At 31.3% G+C, this 20,616-nt stretch overlaps 3 protein-coding genes across 3 annotated transcripts; all 3 read right to left on the bottom strand.

The window, feature by feature from the left end:
- Positions 1–1,148: 1,148 nt before the first annotated feature.
- On the bottom strand, positions 1,149–3,198 carry LOC127076310 (nuclear transcription factor Y subunit A-3). The gene is made up of 5 exons (XM_051017928.1): positions 3,010–3,198; positions 2,669–2,913; positions 2,306–2,403; positions 1,857–2,024; positions 1,149–1,778 (listed from the first exon to the last, which is right to left on the bottom strand). Exons 2-5 carry the CDS (start codon positions 2,880–2,882, stop codon positions 1,407–1,409), a joined length of 852 nt encoding a protein of 283 aa, XP_050873885.1. The 5' UTR covers positions 2,883–2,913; positions 3,010–3,198; the 3' UTR covers positions 1,149–1,406.
- Positions 3,199–12,486: 9,288 nt separating this feature from the next.
- LOC127138056 (uncharacterized) lies at positions 12,487–13,468 on the bottom strand. The gene is made up of 2 exons (XM_051064462.1): positions 13,165–13,468; positions 12,487–13,064 (listed from the first exon to the last, which is right to left on the bottom strand). The coding sequence occupies exons 1-2, from the start codon at positions 13,466–13,468 to the stop codon at positions 12,487–12,489; spliced, it is 882 nt and encodes a 293-aa protein (XP_050920419.1).
- A 33-nt stretch (positions 13,469–13,501) lies between these two features.
- LOC127138055 (uncharacterized) lies at positions 13,502–15,699 on the bottom strand. Its single transcript, XM_051064461.1, has 5 exons — positions 15,350–15,699; positions 14,622–15,139; positions 14,484–14,579; positions 14,162–14,380; positions 13,502–14,022 (listed from the first exon to the last, which is right to left on the bottom strand). The coding sequence occupies exons 1-5, from the start codon at positions 15,697–15,699 to the stop codon at positions 13,502–13,504; spliced, it is 1,704 nt and encodes a 567-aa protein (XP_050920418.1).
- Positions 15,700–20,616: the final 4,917 nt, after the last annotated feature.

The raw sequence follows: 20,616 nt of genomic DNA, 5'->3' as shown, positions 1-20,616 counted from the left end.
TTAATCAAATTTGTTTTAAAACAAATATAAAAAGGTTAAAAGTACATATTTGTCAACAATAATAAAATTATAAAGATTTTACGTCAAATAAGCATTATAATAATGGCCTCAAAGACGAAATGAACAACTTCCCATTTATAATGGCCTCAAAGACGAAATGAACAACTTCTCATCTCACAAAGTATATATATTCTGGCATATCTCTTTAGTCAGAGACATTTGTATAAAATTCTATAGCAATAATTCTAGGGGTTGTTTTTTTATAGGGGTGAACAACACTATTAAGAAACTTAAAATGCATTTCATATTGTTTGGAAATTAAAATCTTTGATGTGTCTATTTTATAATAAAATTACCTTATTCAAGAGACACCTTCAATTTTATTAAAAAATAATCTGGATTTCAATCTCTAAATACACACTATTAAAATCTAAATTTTAAAATTCAAATATTTAACTAAGGTTTTTAACCTCCTTTAAATGCTTCAATTTTATTTTATTTAATATCTCATTTATATTTATGTTATTCAAAAGTGAAATTAACAACTTCTCCTATCAAAGAGTACCTATACTCTTGCATATCACCTTTGCTCACATGGGCATTTGCATAAAACTCTAAAGCAATAATCTTTTGGGGTTGTTCTTCTCATCTTATAGGAGTGAACAACACTCTTAGGAAATTCTAATATTCATAAATCAAAGTTTTTCCTTCAATTAATTTTATATAAATTAACCTTTCAATTCTAATATTCATAATTCTAATACTGAAAGTTTTTTAACAGCTCTTTTGGCTTAGTTTTTAGTTGAAGTTATCTTGCTACTCTTCTTATGGCTTAATTCTATGCCAGAAGATGTTTTTGTAGTGTTAGTCTTTTGCCTTAAATTACCAACAAAGTGTTGCAAATTTTTACTGCTTTTTTCAGAAGCACTTCCATCTGCTAAATCTGTAATTGAGGTTGGCTTAAGACATCATTTTCTTTGTATTTTGCATTGGATGCAACATATCTTAAGCAGTTTCATTATCTTCTTCATTGGTAAGTTCTTTCAATGCCTGAAGTTTCTCCTTCTTATTCTCTTTTCAACACTCATTTGAGACATGAATCAAACACAGTTATAGAAAACAAAAAAACCGTTCTTACCACGAAGACATCAACCAAGTCTTATCTCAATGTGACGGAAAATATATAGTTTTCACAAGTCGGTTTAAGTCAGACAAGTGTTTCTTTGGCCAAACATTTCCATGGCTAAAAAAACATGATAACTTGCAAATATCTCTATCCTTATTCATGAATTATTAACAAGGCAAAAGCAGTAACTAAGACATAATATAAAATGAGCCAAGGATGACTTTCCAGTGGAACACTAGCAATACTCTTCTCCATTTTGCTAATGTTCCAAGCATGTTTGTCACATAAGGACCGATAGACGGTGTTGATTTCCACCACCACCGATATCGGTCGAGAAACCCTGCATTTGAGAAGGGTATCCACATGATCTGAAGTCGGATTCATGTTGTTGGAACATGTCCTCATTATTAGAAGCACTTGTCTCATCAGAACATGTGGTTGCGGAAGCACCGTCTCTATAGTTTTCTACTTGATTCGCCTTAGGTTCCGCTACATTTTCACTCGGATTCAACTGAGTAGTGGTGGAAACATTAAGACCGTCGTGTGCTGAAGTAAGCTTTAGGTCTTTGAGCTTTTTGGTGTTTAGAAAACGTCCACCGCTACCTCTAGCTCTCTTCAATGCGTGCAGATGGCGCGATTCGTGTAGATATGGCTGCAAAATAATATTCAAAATGTTGTTAATCAAGAGAAATTTTCCTTATAAGAAAAGGAATGAAAAAAGTACTCTTACTTTCCGATTTTTGATGAGTTTGTTTTGTGCTTCGAGCTTTGCACGATACTCTCTACGTCTCATAATAGCATGGTATTGCTTCGCGTTCACGTATATAGGTTCCTCACAAAGATCAAGAGGCAAAGGAACCCGAACCGGAGCCATTCCTACTAGCCGAGCATGATGAATCTGGCAAGGTTTTGATAGCCGAACCGGTGCTACAAGTAAGTAACTCAATCGAATTCGGATATAAATTGAAAACCAAACCGATTAGATGATAGTTTAAGAAAACCAATATAGAATCCACAAACACTTCTAAGAAGCATAGTAAAGGCATAAACAAGACTCAATCACTGCAGCATTTACTGATAGCATCAACTATAAGGAAGTATCTCAAAAACTTTGGACAGAAATCATTCAAATTCAAAAGGAAACTAATAAAAAGAAATGAATAAACTATAAAATCTTACATTATTCTGTGATCCATTTGGAGCTGCTAATGGGCCACTAAAGCATGTCTTAGCATGAGGGAATGCAGAAGAATTGCTATACTGGACAGAAATTGGACCTAGAGAAAATACCCATCAATATGAATTATAAAGCAATAAAAAACTCATTTCATTCATTTCTTTTCTCTTACACTATTGAGTTCTATCTTAGAATTCGTGTTGCGCCTAACTGAACCCTATCAGGTCTGTAAGGCTATGTATGCTTCCAACCGATTGTGACCCGAGTGGTTTGATAACAGATAGTTCAACGGATATTGGATAGACTCTGATAGAAATAGCAAGAGTAAAATGCGGATATAAATGGGATTTTTAACAAATAGTTACCTGATTGCCCCGAATTGACTTCGAGATAAGATTGATCAGTTGATTGAGTAGAAGAAGAATCTTGATCTTGAAATTGAAAATCTAGTGCCTTAGTCTTATGGCATTGTTGTGGCAAAAGACTCATTTTCAAGGTAAGATTTTCAGACATGGAAGATTGTTGCACATCAGATTCAGAAAGAGTCCCCCATGTCAATGAATGCTTCATTGTTTTCATAAGCTATTCTTGAGAGCTTATAAAAAAAAAGCTGAAAACAAATTATAGACATGTGAATCCAAAGAAACACTAAAACAATCATTAATCAGAACAAAAGCATACACATGATTAATAAGGAATTGCTTACAAGCTTACAAAATGATGAATGCAATCTAACAGTTTGTGTAGTTGAGATCAGCAGATTGAACTTGAAGACATGAATCCTTAAACCACAGATTCTCTCTCTCTCTCTTTGCATTAACACACGTCAATCAAGTGGCACTCTCTCACCACACCACCTTGCTCAATTTCCCAATATTCCTAACAAAAATATTTAATTTACACTTTATTTCTATATACTTGTGAGAAATGTAATAATGTAGTCAATTCAGATGAATGTATATTAAGTTTTAATTTAATTTTTTTTTAGTAAAAATTTAATACTACTTTATCTCTTAAAGAATTCTACTTTTTTATTGAGGGCTTTTTTCGAAAAACTTTTTTGAAATTTGTGTATAGTTTTTATTAAATTAATTTTGATATTTAAATTGTATTAATTACTTTTTATTAATAGATTTTAGGTTATTTTTAATATTTTTATTCAATCAATATTAAGACTCGAAAATGTTTTCCTATCAATTATAAATAAATCTAATATTACCTTTATTTTTGAGATTAAGCAACAAAAAAAAATTAAAAACAAATAATGTTAAAATTATCTTTCATACTTATTAATTCATCTAATCTTTTTTTTTAAAAATATTTATAATAAGAGAGTCATTTATAATCTTTTTGTTGTGAAGGTATTAAGATTGGGAAAATTCTGATCCACAAAGAATGCGACAATGGTGAACAGGTTTCATATGCATCTGTATGATGCTCTGGTACATATCTCTGTATCATTTGTCATTTTTTTGGTTACTATCTTCTTATCTTTTGATCAAATGAATAACTAATACATCGACGAATCTAGGTTGACGCAAATGAATAGCTAATATATATATTCTGAGTTGATCGTAATAGTCATCGGATGTTTATGACCATGTTAGTATTTTTATTTTCATTTTTCATTTTTTACCATGTTGGCATTTTAACTTTTATTTATTTTAGCTTTTTATATTTAAATATGAAAAAACACAAAAAATTCTCAATGGATTTGAACCCAAAAATTTAGTTTGTAATTCTCTTTTTATGTTTAGTCACACCAAATATATATTTAGATCCGTCATTGAGCTAATATATAAAAAAATTTAAATGACATATTTGTCATACTCCGATTTTGACTCTCATTCAATAAATCAATTCATTCAAAAAGACATATGCATCATGTGCTCATCATATCATGCATCTCTTTTAAAATAATGCCTAAAAAGTTGATTAGATTTCGGTTTTACAGACATACCGCTTTAATCAATTCTCAAATGTACGTAAAATTAGTGAGCGGAAAATTTAAAGATTGAGGTTGCAGACGTCAATTTTATTAATATGTGATTCACGTAGTGTAATGGCAGTAAAATCTAGGTAACAGTAGTCAGAGAATAATATCAAAATGGATGGATAGAGAAATAGATGTAGTACGATTCATATAAGTTTTCTTAAAGGGAAAGAAATACAATGGGTAAGAAAAGGGTCTGCATGTGGTGAATCAGAGAGAGAGAGAGGGAGAGAATATCTCATATAAATTCACACCCACACACTTAGAGCTACCCACTACTAATATGCTCTCACTCACTAACAAACTGAGTCCACATTGGATGCTTCTTTTTTATTCTATTGTTGCGCCTTATTTTCTTATCCTTTGCCACGTCATCATCCAATTCCTCATTCTCACCCATAACATTACCCTCCCCTTCAAGAGCAATCTTGTCCTCAAGATTGAGGTTCGGGTAGCTCTGTAGCATTTCTTCACTATCTTCCCAAGTTGCTTCCTGCTTTGAAATATCTTTCCATTTCACCAACACTTGGTCCACCACTTGTACTCCTTTACGAATGCTTCGAATACGCAACACAACCTCTGGTTGAATCACCGGTCCTTCTTCCACTGTAATTAATGGCAACGGCAAATATGGTACATCAATGAGGCCTTTGAACACTTTCAATTGGGATACATGAAATATCGGATGTATACAAGCTGTCTCGGGCAATTGGAGCTTATAAGCTACAACACCAATTTTGGCAATGATAGTAAAGGGGCCAAAATACCGCATCCCTAACTTATTGTTCTTTCGCAAAGCTACCGAGGATTGTCGATATGGTTGCAACTTGACTAAAACTTGATCACCAATCTCCAAAGAAACATTGCTTCTTTTCTTATCAGCATTGACTTTCATCACCTGTTGAGCTCTCCTCAAATTCTCTTTCAACTCAAGTAGAATTTTGTCCCTTTCAATTAACTGTTGTTGCAGGTCTACCGGATCCGCAGTGTTAACAGTATAACGAATTAGCATAGGAGGATCTCTCCCATATAAAGCTTTGAATGGAGATATTCCTAAACTTGAATGCAACATCGTATTATACCACAGTTCCGCCCAAGAGAGAGCTTTGGACCATGCCTTTGGATTCTTGAACCAAAAACACCGCAAATACATTTCTAAACACTTATTGACAGCCTCGGATTATCCATCCGTTTGAGGATGATACGCGGAGCTCATCGCTAATGTCGTGCCCTGTAATTGGAATAATTGCGGCCAAAATTGACTAGTGAATACTTTATCTCTGTCAGACACTATTGATTTAGGCATTCCATGTAATTTAACCACATTATGCATAAATGTATCAGCAACCGTCTTACTAGAATAATCTAATTTCAAGGGTATGAAATGAGCATACTTACTTAGTCTGTCAACTACTACCATTATAACAGTAAAACCAGAAGAAGGAGGTAAGTCGGTAATAAAATCCATTATGATATCTTCCCAAACTTGCTTCAGAATCGGCAATGGTTGCAACAGACCACCATAAGGCTTATTGACAGACTTCGCTTGTTGACAAATGATACAAGTTGCAATGAATTTCTGCACATGTTGTCGCATATTAGGCCAATAAAACTGAGATGCAACTCTTGCAAGAGTTCTGGTCACTCCTGCGTGTCCCCCTATAGGTGTGTCATGATATTCTGTGAGAATTTTGTGAATCAAACTACTCTCAACCGGGACTACCAATCTGTGTTTCCAATACAATAAACCATCTTTCACCGCATAATTACCATTGTTCGCAGTATTGTTAAGGCATTGTTGAACAATTAATTGCAAATGCTCATCTTCCACAATTGCTTTCTTTAACTCATCAAAAAACTCACATTGTGGTGATGATAATGACAAGGACATCATTCTAGATAAAGCATCTGCAGCTTGATTATCCTTCCCTGGCTTGTATTCGATTTGGAAATCAAATCCAATGAATTTATGAAGCCAAGCTTGCTGCTCAAGGGTTTGAAGAGATTGATCTAACAGACTTTTCAAGCTCTTCTGGTCTGTTTGCAGGATGAATTTGTGACCTAGAAGATAGTGTCGGAACTTAGCTAATGCCGATGTGATAGCATAAAATTCTCGCATATACGCCGATTGTAGCTGCATTCGCGGATTCATCTTCTTAGAAAAGAAAGCTATGGGATGCCCTCCTTGACTTAGGACTGCTCCCACTCTTGTACCAGAAGCATCTGTCTCAAGGATAAACACTTGCGAAAAATCTGGTAACACTAATACAGGAGCTGAAGTGATTTCTCTTTTTAACTGCTCAAAAGCTTTTTGTGTATTTTCATCCCACATAAAAGCATCCTTCTTCAAAAGATTAGTGAGAGGGCCGACTATGGTCGCATAAGACTTAATAAATCGTCTATAATATTCGGTGAGCCCAAGGAAGCCTCGTAGCTGTTTCAAATTTGTTGGTATCATCCAATCTAACACCGCTTGGACCTTTGTTCTATCCATTGATACTCCAGCACCAGAAACTATGTGACCAAGATACTCTACTTCAGTTAAGCCAAATGAACATTTGGAGAGTTTTACATAGAACACATTTTGACTTAAGATTTGAAACACGGTTTCTACATGTTGCAAATGTGCATGCCATGAAGGGCTATATATTAGGATGTCATCAAAGAAAACAAGAACACACTTCCTTAACAATGGTTGGAAAAGCTGATTCATAAGCCTTTGAAATGTAGCTGGGGCGTTGGTAAGCCCGAACGGCATCACTAACCACTCATAATGGCCTTGATGCGTTCTAAAAGCTGTTTTTTGTCTGTCCTCTTGCTTAAGAAGTATCTGATGATAACCAGAACGAAGATCCAGCTTAGAAAAATATTTTGCTCCATATAACTCGTCAAGTAATTCATCCACAGTAGGCATGGGAAAACTGTCCTTCATAGTTATAGCATTCAAAGCCCTATAATCTGTACAACATCTCCAAGTGCCATCTTTCTTCTTCACTAGGATAATTGGGGATGAAAAGGGACTAAGACTTGGTTGGATGATACCTTCTTCAAGCATGTCCTGCACCATCTGTTCAATTTGTTGTTTTTGACTATGTGGATATCTATAGGGTCTCACCTTCACAGGTTGTGCTCCCTCTTTCAATAACATCTCATGACTCAATCCTCTCGTGGGAGGTAGTCCTTTAGGTATTTGAAATATCTCTCGGTATGTATGCAACAGTGTACTCATTTCAGGATCCAGATCAACGGTTCTGCCATCCCAATTATCCTCTATAACAACAGGATCAATCTTTTGGATAGTAAATAACTCACTAATTGCATTCATCTGGTTTAGTCTCTTGAAAATATGCAGTTATGCCATGACCGGTTTGTTCCCAATTTCACCTTGCAATGTGACAAACTTTCCATCAAGGTAAAATTTTAACATAGATGTAGCATAGTCCGCTACATGAGGTCCCAATGAAGATAACCATGGGGCACCTAAGATGACATCCGCCCCTGCTACAGGCAAGAGATAAGCAGGAACAGTAACCTCAATGCCCTGTATCTTCAGAGGCAGTTTCTTGACCACACCTTTAGTCTGCATGTTCTGTCCATTTCCAACCAGAACCTTGCACCCTTAAGTTGGTTCCACATCTAAATTTAAGCACTTAACAATACGTGGTTGAATAAAGTTGTCTGAACTCCCTTCATCAAGCAGAATCGAGACACAGATAGGACCAATATAGCCCTTAAATCGGATAACACCCATTCCTGTAGCTCCATGGAAAGCATTAAAAGATAAGTGATGCTCTGTCACCTCTTCCGACTCGGTTGTATTAGTTATATCTTCTGAGGAAGATGAATTGAGATATTCAGTATCATCATGCAACTCCAATAACATCAAATGCTTGTTTGGGCAATCATCGCAAAAGTAGCACAATCCTTTCTCCCTTCTCAATTGCATTTCTGCTGGAGAAATTCTTTTGATTGCAGGGTTCTTTTGGAATTGGCTCATAGGTCTAGTAGGTGGTGTGGGAAGTAATGGTGGATTGGTTGCTTTTTCGGTAGTTTGTGTTTGGTCATTTCTGGTTGGATTGAAGTGAGTTCTATTTTGGGTATAAACTGATTTCTGTGGAGCAGATACAGATTTCTGAACAGACAATTTTTCCTCAAATAACTTGGCAATAGACACAGCCTTCACAATTGAAATAGGACAATACAACATAACATCTCTGCGAATTTCCTCTTTCAATCCACTTACAAAACAATCAATTAATGCATCATTACTTAATCCATAAACACGATTGGACAAAGCAGTGAATTCAAGGTAATAATCATTAACAGATTTTGTTTGTTGCAGTTTAAACAGCGACGCTCTTGGGCAATCATAAATTGAGGGACCAAAATCTAGTTCAAGAGCTCGTGTAAAATCATGCCATGATTGAAATGGTTGAGATCTCGTAACCATTTGGAACCACGGAACAACTTCTTGTTCTAGGTGAACAGAAGCGATAATCAATCTCTCTGGATCTGGAGTATGATAATAACCAAAAAATTGTTCAGCCTTAAAAATCCAATCGAGTACATTCTTACCATTAAACCTTGGAAATTCCAACTTGATGTTGCGAACATGAAATGGAGGTGGTGGAGCAGCAGTTCCCGATGATGATGAGTGAGAGATGGTTGATGTCTGAGACGCTGAGTTCGTGCTTCCATGGGTAACATTGAGAGCTTGCATCTGTTTCAGCATCATTTCCATTAATTTCGACAGCTCCGCAAAACGTGACTCCGATGATAACTGCATCGTCTCCATTCTCGCAAAACGAGCTGCATTTGACTGTTCATTCTTCTCCAGAACTTCGCCTTGGTGTTTAACCTCAGCTGCAAGCTCCTTCATGCGGGTGTTGTCGGCCATGGATGGAATGAAAGCACCAGTGTAATGGCAGTAAAATCTAGGTAACAGTAGTCAGAGAATAATATCAAAATGGATGGATAGAGAAATTGATGCAGTACCATTCATATAAGTTTTCTTAAAGGGAAAGAAATACAATGGGTAAGAAAAGGGTCTGCATGTGGTGAATCAGAGAGAGAGGGAGAGAATATCTCATACAAATTCACACCCACACACTTAGAGTTATCCACTACTAATATGCTCTCACTCACTAACAAACTGGGCCCACATTGGATGCTTCTTTTTTATTCTATTATTGCGCCTTATTTTCTTATCCTTTGCCACGTCATCATCCAATTCCTCATTCTCACCCATAACACGTAGTTGAACTTGGCCTCATTCTCACCCATAACACGTAGTTGAACTTGGCGTGTTTGTTTTATTTTTCAACTCCTTTTTCGATCGCATTTTGATTAGCCGGAGTCTTTTTAACCGAGCATTTTTTATTGTAAAATTTGACCTAACCCTGTCTTTTTTATGAAAATATATTTCACGTAGATCATTTTAACACATTCATTTTAACTTTTTTGCGCTCGATTTTTATTAATTTTGAGTCCTTTTATTTTTATTTTTTTGTCAAATTATTCAGAAAAAATAAATAGAATTTAAATAGTCTTTTGGTCCGTGTAAGTTAGCAAATTTTTAATTTTGATCTCTCTAATTTTTTTTCTGAGTCCCTATATCTCACTTTTGTGTTAATTTTAGTTCTTAAAAGTAAAATCCGCAGGAAATCTACGGAATTTGACTTTAAGGACTAAAACCAACACAAAAGTAAGAGATATGGACTTTAACAAAAAAAAATTAGAGGGAGCAAAAACAAAAACTCGTTAATTTACCGGGACCAAAAAACTATTTAAACCTAAAATTTACTATATTTTCATTTTGATTTTATTATGTTTATTTTAAAATATGTGCATTTTATTTATTTTAATGAATTTAAATTCATTTTAATCCTTTTAAACATCTAGAAGGGACGGTGTTGACATTTTAAAAAATACGTGTTTCTTTCTGTCAATCTTGTCCATCAGATTTAGTTAATCAATGGTCCACACATCAATATCTATGTCCATCTCTCTTGATAAATAAAAATAAGGATTAAATAAAGATAGAAATAAACGAATTAAAGGAGAAAGAGAAATAGAACACTGAAAAAAGAGGGAGCGATATTTCCCTCTCTCTCAAAAGGGACACGTGGAAAGGGGCAGTTGGAAGGGATAACAAAAACAGTTTTGCCACAAAACCATGATCAAAACATGTCTTATTTTTGGAGTTCTGATATATTTTTTTACGCTATGTTTAGTTTATATAATCTAATTTATTTATCTAATTTCACACTTTTATAAGTTTATAGCTTTTTTCTGTCTAAGCTCATTTAGGTTATGTTTGATAATTGTTATTTGTGATTATTTGTATAAGTATTGATACTAGTTATTTTCTCTGTTTTTTATTATAAATTGTTTTTGATTTTTTAGAGGAAATTAAGAAATATAATAATTGTGGTATGAATAAAATAAATTTTGAAGAGATTTATAAAATTGTTCTTCATTAATAATATTGAAAATATAAATCAATATAATTGAAAGAAGAGAGAATAATAAATATTTAAGGGTATAATAAAAAAAAATAACATTAATGATTAATTGATATTATAAAAAGATTTATATTGGAGTAAAAAATATTTTTCTAAAATGATTTATAATAAAAAATAGAGATAATATATTTTAATATTTTTTTGCAATTTAATATGATTTTGAACTTTAGGATAAATGAGAATTGATAATTCTTTTATTACTTCGAGTAAATCATAACTTTTGCCACTGAATTATCAGTGAAGAAAACTTATAGTTAAATTTAGTTAATTAAATCCTTATAATTCTTTTTAATTAATATTTAATTATTTCTCATTATAACTCTTGTTTATTTATTGTCTTTTTTTCGAGAGTATAATTCTTGATTTGTTAAGTTTTTTAACGCAGTGATACATTTAGTTTAATCTCCATTTGTAGGTTTAGTTGCATATCTAGATGTTTTTTAACTTCAATTCTTCTATTTTTGTTGATTTTAAAACTTTCCACTATGGTAGATACCTAAATAAAGTCAATTAGAAATATCAGAACTCTGAAGTGACATATTAAAACTCTCCAATCATTTTTATTATTTTCACTTAACACGTTTTAATATGTCGTCTTAATATGATTAATGATTATAATAACTAGTAAAGGACCCGTGCGAACTAATAACTAGTAAAGGACCCGTGCGTTCGCACGGGTCGCGCAAGTGCAATAATTTATTTTAAAAAAATTAAAATATAATATATTTTTTTGTTTATATATATATATATATATATATATATATATATATATATATATATATATATATATATATATATATATATATATATATATATATATATATATATATATGTGTGTGTGGTTGGATCAACGCACACAAATTTATTGCATAAGAGTTTTTTTTAATGTAATGGATGTTAAATGATCAATAAATGGATTCAAAAAATTTCCACAAATAACTTTTTACAGTTTGGGACATAATAAAGTAAAACATTATTAATTTATAGTAATATAATTTGCTTAATTTTTTTGTATACTATATTAAGGAAATAATCAAAAAATATAATACAAAAATATTTTTACAATTTATTGGTAAATTGATATATAATAAACATTCCATTGTTAATGTTATGAATAAACATTCCATTTATCATTGAGATTTTGGACATAAGAAATAAAAATATATTTATTTAGTAATGGATGAAATTTTCCAATCTGTTACTAATTTGAGGTATAAAAGCGCAAATATTAACCTTCATAATAAATGATTATTTAACCAAAATACATAAACCATGTAAAAGAAATACCAGAACCTCATTTGTTTTAAAATATAGTAATGAATACTACCAAATGTTGAAATTAATTGCAATTGATACAGTAAGGTTTAATGCAACAAAAGATATTGAAACAAAAGGTTCACAATTTTAGTTAAAATTGTGAGAAATAAGTCCAGCAACAAAAATGATTTAACTTCGTACAATTCTTTGGTCCTTAAAAAACTGGGTTTATACAAAACCTGCCCGCAACCTTTTAGGAAGTGATGATTCATTACCCTGTAAAAAACAATTGCATTCATATAAACAAATGTTAAAACATAATGTATATTTTATACAACTCATTCAATAAAATTCTAATAATAAACAACGACATTTGTTTATATAATATAACTAATGAAAAACTTACGTTCTATAAGTTTTCAAAAACTTCTTTGAACACGACGTTTGTTGTAGAATTCAATGGATGGTTATCCTTGTCATGGATTAATATCTTAAGCCCTTTTTTGCTTTTGACCCTTGATATTGCAACATATAGTTGATCATGACTAAATACACTTCTAGGCAAATACAATCCAACATAATCCAATGACTGACCTTGAGATTTGTTAATTGTCATAGCATAACATATAGTTATGGGAAATTGCCTTCTAGTCATTTTGAATGGCCACGGAGATTGTGTTGGAGTCATATCCATTCTTGGAATATAGATAACCCCTCCAATATTCTTTCCAGATATAATCTTTGCCTCGATAACGTGGTTTGCCAAACTTGTAACTATAAGCCTTGTTCCATTGCAGAGACCTTCAGGTTGATCAATGTTTCGAAGCAACATAATAGGGGTCCCAATCTTCAATTTAATTTTGTGGTTAGGTAGACCGCAAGTTGTAAGTGTATTCAAAAATTCCGGGGTCAAAACATCAAAAGCTTCATTTCCTTCACCGTCAAAAGTGTCTACAGAATCTGAACTTAAATATTCCTTTTCTTCACCTTTGGGAAAAATTTTGAAATTTTATTATTATAAATCTATGTTAGTACATATAAATATATGAATGTATCTATAAATATGTTTACAATGGATAACGCATACCTGGTATGAATCCCAAAACGTATTGATTTATGATGTCAACCGTTTCAATTGTTCCTGCCAATATAGCTCTTGATTGCAAAAATTCTGGATTCTTGTAATTGTTAAGAAAATTCGGATATGTTTCACTAACAATGGCTTCTAGTGGATCATCATAGTTAGAAATTAAGAAATCATTTGGAATAGGAATATCCGTGTAACCATCGTTAGGTTCTTCCAATTTCCCATCGCCAACTTTTAATATCCAATTAGAAAACAATTCTAATTCAGATGTACTTGAAGTATTGCCGGCTTGTTGGAGTCGCATGTTCTTTGTAAGCTTCAGCACAACACAATGATCTCAGATGTATGATGAATTTATTGTAGAATGTATTATATCTGAACGGCTGCCCCTTGGTACAACTGATAATATTTGCCGAAAATCTCCACCAAATACAATTACTTTCCCTCCGAATAATTTGTCAGAACAATTGGAACGCCCCATTATGTCTTTAAGGGTTTTATCAAACGCTTCAAAACAAAATCTGTGTGCCATTGGAGCTTCATCCCAAATTATCAACTTTGCCATTTTTAGTAGCTCTGCACGATCACTACCTTTGTCGATATTACATGTAGAAGACTCCATTGTAGGTATTGGAATCTTGAACATTGAATGAGCCGCTCGACCTCCTGGAAGTAGTAGTGAAGTTATGCCCGATGAAGCAACAGTTAAACAAATTTGTTTCTTTGATCTTATGTAGGAAGCAAGAGTTCTCCACATGTAGGTTTTCCCTGTGCCATCGTATCCATACAAAAAAAATACGCCTCCTTGTTGATTGTTTACTGCTTCCATTATTCGCTTGAATACACCTCTTAGCTCATCTAATTTTAAAAAAATACATAGCAAACATGCAGTGAATAAATTAATTATACATTAAAAAAAAATTGTAAGATAAAATCATACTTTAAAAGTTAACTTTATAAAATTATGACAAAACTTACAAACATTTAACATATTTACCTGTAAGATTTAAGAACAAATTATTGTATTCTTGCAATTGTTCGGCTGGATTGTAACTCCGCTCTTCGTATATGAGCTTATTTCCCAACTGCTCAACCACATATCCACTTGGATAAGGCATTCCAGCAAATTCCTTTAGACTTCGGCTCTTCCTTTGAAGATTTCGTTCAATCTCAATTAATGTTAAATTCATTATCTCTTCATCCGACAACCTCAAACCTTTATACAATAGTAATTATAAGTGTAAACTATAAAACAAATTTACTTTTAAGAATCAAACAAATAAATATAATAAAAATTCACAATATAGGAAAAATAATACCTCTATTGTTTGCAATTCGCTGTTGAGCATATAGTATTCCATCAACTAAGAGATGACATGTTTTACTCCATACATGTCTTGACCTGTTAATGCTGCCTGATAATAACATGTGAACAAATAGTAATCTCAAATATTGACCTGAACCCCAATGATTTGCCTCTTTAATAGCTGCAATGAATTCTCTATCATCGCCGATAAAACCCATAGCAAAACAGGCATCCCGGAAAGTATCATATTTTACGTTATTCACTGTTTTTATATCATTATAACTGTGGGGGCCTTTGACATGTGTGAGCATCAATCTAAGATAGTACAATTCGCCAGTTGTTGGAGGAACCCATATAAGCCTACCAATTGTGTAACCTTTTTGACGGGGTTTCCATTCTCTTTTTTTCTTAACATAAACAAATTTTGAAACAAATTTGCTGTAAGTTAAATTTTGTGCTTCAGGATACTTGCAATTTGCTTCGAACCATGATGTAAACATCGATTCAGTTACACTTGGTTTTTCCAGAACTGTATTGATACGATCAAAATCAGTGTAATATACCAAATTTTGACCTTCACAATGAAAGTACAGTCTCTCAACAGCTGGTTTTCTACCATGGATTGGAAAGGAGAATATCCTCCAAGATGCTTCACTCGGAGAAACGTACCTACAAATAATATAATGAAAGGCAATGGATTTAAAATTAATAGAATGATTATTGTAGACAGAATATATAAATTTTATTATAACACATATAGTCAAAACAGTGTACATATAAAATTTTCTACACCATGCATGTAAAGAAAAATTGCACACTTTTAGTTGAAATAGATAAATTGCATGACATCATATTTCAAGTGATATATTAGAAACGTACCTACAATCAATATACTGTTTGATCTCATCAATATTCTGCGGCTGGTTGGAAGTTCCATCATCATTCGGTACAATGGCAGCGGTGATTCTGTCATAACCTTTGTTGATGTACTTGAATAAGTACTTAATCGATGTACTTTGATTGCACCATTCCATGTTTATGTGAGCTTGGTACTTTGTCAACAACTTTGCATTGTATGGAACAACATTCCGGTTATCGACTTGAATTCCATTCTTAAGAACTGTATGTCCATTGTCCCTTCTTCTATATACCGGAAACCCATCTTGATCAACAATTGTTTCGGGCTGAAACTGTTTTGGAAAATATTTAGAACATTTTCCATCTTTCATGCACGGTGAAGATCGATTTGCAAATCCACACGGGCCATGAATCATGTGAGTTTTAACCAAATTATACAACTCTTCATTGGTATCTTGGTCAGGTATTTCAGCTGAAATAATGCGATCAATATCACTTGGAGTTGGATATTTGTTAGATGGATGGAGGAAAATTAAGATGTGAGCATGTGGTAATCCTCTCTTTTGAAACTCAATTGTATACATATCTATAAAAATAAATATATAAAATATATACAATAGTCAGCACACGAATGATAAATTTGAAAATAACAATACGATTAATTGAATATGGAATAAGTTACTCACATGCAAGAACTTTCCCCAATAGACTTTTCTTTGTGAGATCAGACAAAAGCTCATCAAATTTCATTTTAAAGACTCTTGAAATTTTTTGATTCACATGATTCGTTGTCAAACAACAGATGTTGTAGAACTTTAGGAGCGGGTTTTAACAAAGGTAACTGAACTTTTCCTGATCCACAACACATGGAAAATTTAGGATTGGACGCATGAAGACATTTGTTTTTCCTTTCCGAATACCACATATTTGCACCACAATATTGACATTCAATGACAGGATCCCCTATATCATAATACCCTCCTGATCATCAATAGTATTTAATTCATATGTTAAATGAGTTGTATTTCATAATAATAAAATATTATTTATAGTAAATCATTTTAAAATACCTGATGTAATTTCAAAAGTTTCCATAGCATCTGTTCCATTAGACATTTCATCTTCATCAAAACTTGAATTTGTTGCTGAACTGTAACCTTTTGACATAACATTTATTGTGTTAAGAATATTGTAATATTCTATGACATATCATAAACAAATTAACTCAAATGAAAAATAATTAAGAATATACCGTCAGATTCATCATTCATATTATCGTCTCCACTATCAGATGCAAAAAGCTCATTGAGTTGCAATTCTGGTATTGGATCTTGGTTTGATGTTGTTGCAGCAAATGTATTGTCAAACCTCTTAGATAAGTTAACTCCTAATTTGGTAATGTTTCTGCTTGATATCCTTTTTGATCTGATATTATTATTGGTACTTGGCTTAGTCTTTAAGGACGAATGAAGTTGACGACTTACTTCAACGTTGGTTATACCACGACCGTCATTTAGTATGTTTGGCGAAAGTTCTGATAGTGGTATCCTCAAAGTTGTTGAGTCATTGCCGCGTCTTTTATCAAATGTACCGTTTTCTTTTAGAGCAGTTTTCAACCTCTTAGATTTCTTGTCATCAATAACACTCTTTCTATAAATTCTGGCTTTTGCAGCATTCTTCCTCCTCAAAATAGTTTTAAAATGTAATTCTTCATCTACCATTTTGAATATTTTCTATTATAGTACTCACTCAGGCTCTATAATTCAAAATGATCATACTTGATCATACATCTGAAAAAATTACACATATATAACAGATATTATATATCTTCATCATTATAAATAAAACAAAAGATATATAATTTTATAGTGAATAAAAATATCAAATGTTCACCTGATAAAAAACATAACTTACATTGCCATGGCTTTATTTGAATAAAGTTTTCTTACAGTTTTTGCTCATTCAACATGATAAGTTCATTTCTTGAATTTGGAACAATACTTGAAATGCTAATATATAATATATAAGGTACATGTTAAGAATGGATCATTTCCATTATATATATATATATATATATATATATATATATATATATATATATATATATATATATATATATATATATATATATATATATATATATATATATATTTGGTACGAAAATTCGTCTGTTCCCTCCAAAATAGTTGGCAATTACGTAACATGTGGATATGTGTGATATAGGGAAATGAAAAATTTTTCATCAGCCTATGTATTAATATAGCCGTAAAACCTAAAGGGATTTCATTAGAGCATGTTTATCTATAGTTTTCCCAAGTTCCTACACATTTACCGATGTTGCTGTGTCAGAAGCATTTGGATATTTGAGATTTTCCAACGTTCTCTCATTTGCAATGTCCATAAAGAAACACACGCTCCTACAATTTAAGTGGTTCATATTTATTGTTAAAAAAATTCAATTTGTCATTTAAAGAAAATCACCAACAATAAATATATATTTTTTAAATTAAGCCTACATTAGTCAAAAAAAATTCATCAGCCTGTTTTTAGTGAAACACCAAAACCAAATGAAAGATCAAAATTAAAATTCACATAAGTAGCTCTTATTTAAATCCACAAAATAGATACATAACTAATTTTAAAATAAATGAAAATAAAAAATCACCAAAGATGAAACATAAATTTCAAAACATAAAAGCGAAAAAACATTATACAAAATCACCAAAATCGATAATGCAAAATCGAAATAGATAGAAATCGAAATAAATCTAAATCCAGAACACAATAATTAGAACTTAACCGAAATAGATGAAATCAAAAGTCAAAATAAAAAATCTCCAAAATCAACAAACTTGAAATATATGGAATCAAAATCAGGAACATTATAACTTGCCTTTGTCACCATGCTCACTTTAAATTGAAATTTTAAATTGAGATAGAGGAAAAATAATGGGTTAGAACCAAAATTCGGGGATGAAAATAGTGTAAATAAAGAAGGAAAAAGAATTGAATAAAATTGATTTGGTTATTTGAGATGGATTTTGGAGTAAAACAGAGAATGCACAATATTTATGAAAATGGATTTTCTGGATTTGTTTAAGAAGATATAGAGAAGATATAGAGAATGCATAGTATTTATGAAAATAGTTTTTTTTGGATAAATCAATAATGATTTGTTTGTTTCCCGTTATTCAAACAGAATTGGCATAACTGTGAAGGGAAGAAAGTCGAGAAACTAAATTGAGTTGACTCAAAGCACCCATGAGAATAGAATGAGACCTTAAATCAAATAGAAATATTGTAATGTAATTGTGTTTGGAAAGATGAAATTGTGTTTATTGGTATTTGTAATTGAAAGGGATACAATTGTGTTTATTGGGTTCATAATAATTAATATATTTTCCTTTAAAATAGAGATACAATGTAATAATTATTAACATTGGATTAACAAATACCAATAATGCAAAAAGACAATTAGAGACTTGAATAACCATGTTTTATTATTTTTAATTAGGTTATGACGTAAATTTGGTAGTAATTAACTTTTATATATTAAAAGTAGAAAAGTAGATAATTCAGAATCTCAAATATTTCAATCCGCCATTAAGAAAGGTTTCACAAAAAATTCATTCTATACTAATAGAAAAAATTAATTATTAAGGCATCACAAAATTCATCACATATTAATAAAAAAATTAACATGTCAAGTGGTTTCATCTTTTTTGCACTGATTCATCGTGCCAAAACACCTACTTAACAATCTCTTTCATATTTCGCATTATATTTTTATTAAATGTTTTAGAAAAATCATTGACAATCATCATGAATTCATTTTATATGAGTGATTTTTGTAAGGATCAACTTCTTACACCATAACCATACAAAACATAATTAAACAATAAAAAAAACGTAAAACATAAATACACTATTCTTTTGCAAAAATAAATGAATAAATAAAAGTTATAAAATATTTTCAAAAACAAAGCTCAAAAGCATAACCTTTATGAAACAAAATCATTCATCTTCCAATACTATAATTCAGAATCTCAAATATTTCAATCCGCCATTAAGAAAGGTTTCAAAAAAAATCCGTTCTATACTAATAGAAAAAATTAATTATTAAGGTATCACAAAAAATTCATCATATATTAATAAAAAAATTAACCTATAATTATGTTTCATCTTTTTTTTTGCACATATTCATCCTCATCCTGCCAAAGCAACTACTTAACAATCTCTTTCATATTTCATATGATATTTTTATTAAATTTTTTAGAGAAATCATTGACAATCATCATGAATTAATTTTATATGGGTGCTTTTTGTAAGGATCAACTTTTTAAACCACAGCCATACAAAACATAGTTAAACAATAAAATTAAATCATAAAACAAAAATACACTATTCTTTTGCAATAATAAATGAATTAATAAAAGTTATAAAATATTTTCAAAAACAAAGCTCAAAAGCATAACGTTTATGAAACAAAATCATTCATTTTCTAATACTATAATTCATAATCTCAAATATTTCAATCCACCATTAAGAAAGGTTTCACAAAAAATTCAAATAGAAATATTGTAATGTTAAATAAATTATATTTGTAAAAAATATATATCTTCTAAAAAAGGAAGGTATTCATGTAAATTGTGTTTATTGGTATTTGTAATTGAAAGGGATACAATTATGTTTATTGGATTCATAATAATTAATATATTTTCCTTTAAAATAGAGATACAATGTAATAATTATTAACATTGGATTAACAAATACCAATAATGCAAAAAGACAATTAGAGACTTGAATAACCATGTTTTATTATTTTTAATTAGATTATGACGTAAATTTGGTAGTAATTAACTTTTATATATTAAAAAGTAGATTTGTCTTAAGTCATAAACATTAACAAGTATTTGTCTCCGTCCATACTATAACAACCCCTTAATTTAAAAAATATATATACACTAAATGCAATATTTTATTTTTGAGTGTTTTTATTTAGAGGGTATCCTTATCCCAAAAGAATTGAGAGTTTGAAATTTCAATTCAAAAATTAAAGTCTATTGATATTGACGACTCTCATCACTCCTATTACTCATAGATTTCTGTGTTTCTCTTCAATGCTTCCTTCCGTCTACCTAGTAAAAGAGAAAAAGAAGTTGACTCAAGTTTTATTTTTCACACATTCTTTTGACTAAAGTTAAAAAAACTATTCAAAAATATTGGTATCAAATTCCAAAGTTATAAATATTGTTAGTAAATAAAGTAATTTTATCGAGTTAAATTTA

The sequence above is a fragment of the Lathyrus oleraceus genome, chromosome 4 (assembly GCF_024323335.1).
Source record: "Lathyrus oleraceus cultivar Zhongwan6 chromosome 4, CAAS_Psat_ZW6_1.0, whole genome shotgun sequence".
Lineage (NCBI taxonomy): Eukaryota > Viridiplantae > Streptophyta > Magnoliopsida > Fabales > Fabaceae > Lathyrus > Lathyrus oleraceus.
Note: the sequence above shows the minus strand (reverse complement) of the source record. Positions and strands in the feature narration are given on the sequence as shown.

What these genes read in the sequence shown, in the direction of transcription:
- LOC127076310 (XM_051017928.1), bottom strand. Translation starts at nt 2,882, where the DNA reads ATGAAAACAATGAAGCATTCATTGACATGGGGGACTCTTTCTGAATCT. An exon ending in AGTCAATTCGGGGCAATCAG is followed by an intron (nt 2,404 to 2,668) that starts GTAACTATTTGT and finishes TATTTTCTCTAG; the next exon opens with GTCCAATTTCTGTCCAGTAT. An exon ending in CAAATGGATCACAGAATAAT is followed by an intron (nt 2,025 to 2,305) that starts GTAAGATTTTAT and finishes AAACCTTGCCAG; the next exon opens with ATTCATCATGCTCGGCTAGT.
- LOC127138055 (XM_051064461.1), bottom strand. Translation starts at nt 15,699, where the DNA reads ATGAAAGATGGAAAATGTTCTAAATATTTTCCAAAACAGTTTCAGCCC. An exon ending in AAACAGTATATTGATTGTAG is followed by an intron (nt 15,140 to 15,349) that starts GTACGTTTCTAA and finishes TATTATTTGTAG; the next exon opens with GTACGTTTCTCCGAGTGAAG. An exon ending in GGCAAATCATTGGGGTTCAG is followed by an intron (nt 14,580 to 14,621) that starts GTCAATATTTGA and finishes TGTTATTATCAG; the next exon opens with GCAGCATTAACAGGTCAAGA.
- LOC127138056 (XM_051064462.1), bottom strand. Translation starts at nt 13,468, where the DNA reads ATGCGACTCCAACAAGCCGGCAATACTTCAAGTACATCTGAATTAGAA. An exon ending in CGTTTTGGGATTCATACCAG is followed by an intron (nt 13,065 to 13,164) that starts GTATGCGTTATC and finishes TTTTTCCCAAAG; the next exon opens with GTGAAGAAAAGGAATATTTA.